At 34.4% G+C, this 2,219-nt stretch overlaps 1 protein-coding gene across 1 annotated transcript; it reads right to left on the bottom strand.

The window, feature by feature from the left end:
- Nucleotides 1–264: 264 nt before the first annotated feature.
- CYP94C1 (cytochrome P450, family 94, subfamily C, polypeptide 1) lies at nt 265–2,010 on the bottom strand. The gene has a single exon (XM_012220498.4). It carries the CDS (start codon nt 1,924–1,926, stop codon nt 394–396), a length of 1,533 nt encoding a protein of 510 aa, XP_012075888.2. The 5' UTR covers nt 1,927–2,010; the 3' UTR covers nt 265–393.
- Between the last annotated feature and the right edge of the window lie 209 nt (nt 2,011–2,219).

The following is a 2,219-nucleotide window of genomic DNA, read 5'->3' as shown; positions in this document are numbered from 1 at the left end:
CAAATTAGATTTTTTTTTTTTTTTTTTTTGAAAAGAAGTCAAATTAGAATCTTTTTATGGAATGATGATGATAAAAAAATCAAAAGAAACCATTATTGGAGTCTAATTTCAATAAATATACATTATCTAAAGCAGAAAATTAAGTGGATTGTCGTAAAAAAAAAAACAGCTTTTTAACTATCAAAACTAAAAAAAAAAAAAAAAAAAAAAAAAAAAAAAAAAAAAAAACTGCAATCTAATTTCAATTTGTACAACAAAGGTAGGTACTCATCAAATTCATATATTTTGACCAATTAATTAGGAGTGATATGGATCATTAATAATTAATATGTACATAATTGATCATCTAACTATCCAAGACCTAATCAATAATGGACAATGGTGATTTGCTGATCATGATGATTTTGATGATGATGATGATTCCCTTTCTTGAATCACAACCGGTAACCCACCTCTCACTGTGGCAGTAAGACCCGGAGAAAATCTCGGAGCTTGTTCCGGATCCACAACCCGAACATTAAATGCTCTAATCACCGCAAGAGCTACATTTGTCATCTCAACTAATGCCATTTCTTTTCCCAAACAAACCCTAAATCCGGCTTGAAAAACTGGATACTTGAATGGATTTTCCGGTACGAAAACCCCATTCTTTAACCATCTTTCTGGCTTGAATTCTAGACAGTCCGGACCCCATACCCGATCCATCCGACCCATTGCATATTGATGATATGTGACCCTAGTACCTTTACTGACAAATGTGCCATCAGGTAATATATCGTCTTCTTGTGCGAATTTAGAATCAAATTGTACCGGTGGAAATAACCTCAAGCTCTCATAAATGGCAGCATTTAAATAATGCAGTTCTCTTAATTGATCATAACAAGTAATCTCTTTATTTAATCCGAGAACCCGATCCGACTCATCTCGAATTGCTTCTTCAACATCTGAGTTTTGCGTTAACAACCAGAAGAAACTGGTTAACCCTGATGCAACTGTATCGCGACCTGCTAATAGAAAGCTAATAACAATATCTCGAAGATATTTCTCATCTTTTATGGATCCCATAAATCTTGATAAAAGATCTTTGTTGTTCATGAAACCCACGTTTCTTCTATGCCTTATCATCTCCTCTGCTAACTCATCCACCATCCTTATAGCTTCTTTAAGGATTTTTTCCGATCCGACGTTGAAAAATCTTTTGATTCTCCAAATCAATGGCGATGCAGTTAAAGCTCGTTCTGCTGATAATTTTGATGCAGTATCAAAAGCAAGAGCGAATTCTGATACGGGTAAAGAAAGCTTTAAACAACCCGGGTCCAACCCGAAGGAAAATTTACAAATGCTATCGAAGGAAAATCTTCTGAAAACATCTTGTAAATCTAAACTTCGATTTTCGGAAGAGACTGAGGATAAAAGAGGAAGCAATCTTTCTTTAATTTCACTTGTTATAAGATCGAAAGCGTATGATCTTATTGATACGCTGCCCAGCTCCAGACTCGCCATTTTTCTTTGAAATTTCCAGGCATCGCCATCGACGTTGAAAATACCTTTGCCCAGAAGATCGCCCAAAAGAGCAGAAAAAGGCTTCCCTTTCGGGTAGTTTTCGAAATTGGTTTTGAGAATGTATTCAACATTTTCAGGGTTTGCAGTAATTATATTATTAAGAACATGAACGTGGATTGTACCGGTTGGGGATTTCTTGAGAAGATGAGTATACCAATCGCAAAGATTTGCAAAATCTTTTGTCCACGAAGCAGTGACATAGCTTTTGCAAATCTGACAATTACACCATGGCTTTAATCTCGAAAGAAAGATAAGTAAAGAGAAAAGAGAGAATAATAGGGTAAATCCAAAGAAAATCAAGCTAAAAATGCTTGAAATGGATTCCACCAATAAGGAGGAAGAAGAAGAAGTAATCAACTCCATGAAAAAGAGGATTTGGAAGATACAAAATCAAGAAACAAGAAATAGAGAGAAGTGTGAGATGGGTAGTGTAATGAGTGAATTTTGAAGAAAGAGAGGTGGCTTTATATATATTATATGAGGAGGAAAAAAATGAAATAATTTATTGAAAATAAATAAAATAAAATAAAATAAAACGGTGGGGTTATGTTTGTCTAGATTTATCACAGTATTATTTTTTTGGTACAATGACTACATAGCTGTTGACAGACGACAAGAGAAAAATGTTAAAGTGCATGAACAACACGTGCGAAAAA

Source organism: Jatropha curcas, chromosome 1, assembly GCF_041381405.1.
Source record: "Jatropha curcas cultivar XTBG-Jc1 chromosome 1, XTBG_Jcur_1.0, whole genome shotgun sequence".
In the NCBI taxonomy this organism is placed as follows: Eukaryota; Viridiplantae; Streptophyta; class Magnoliopsida; order Malpighiales; family Euphorbiaceae; genus Jatropha; species Jatropha curcas.
This window is presented reverse-complemented; position numbering and strand designations above follow the sequence as displayed.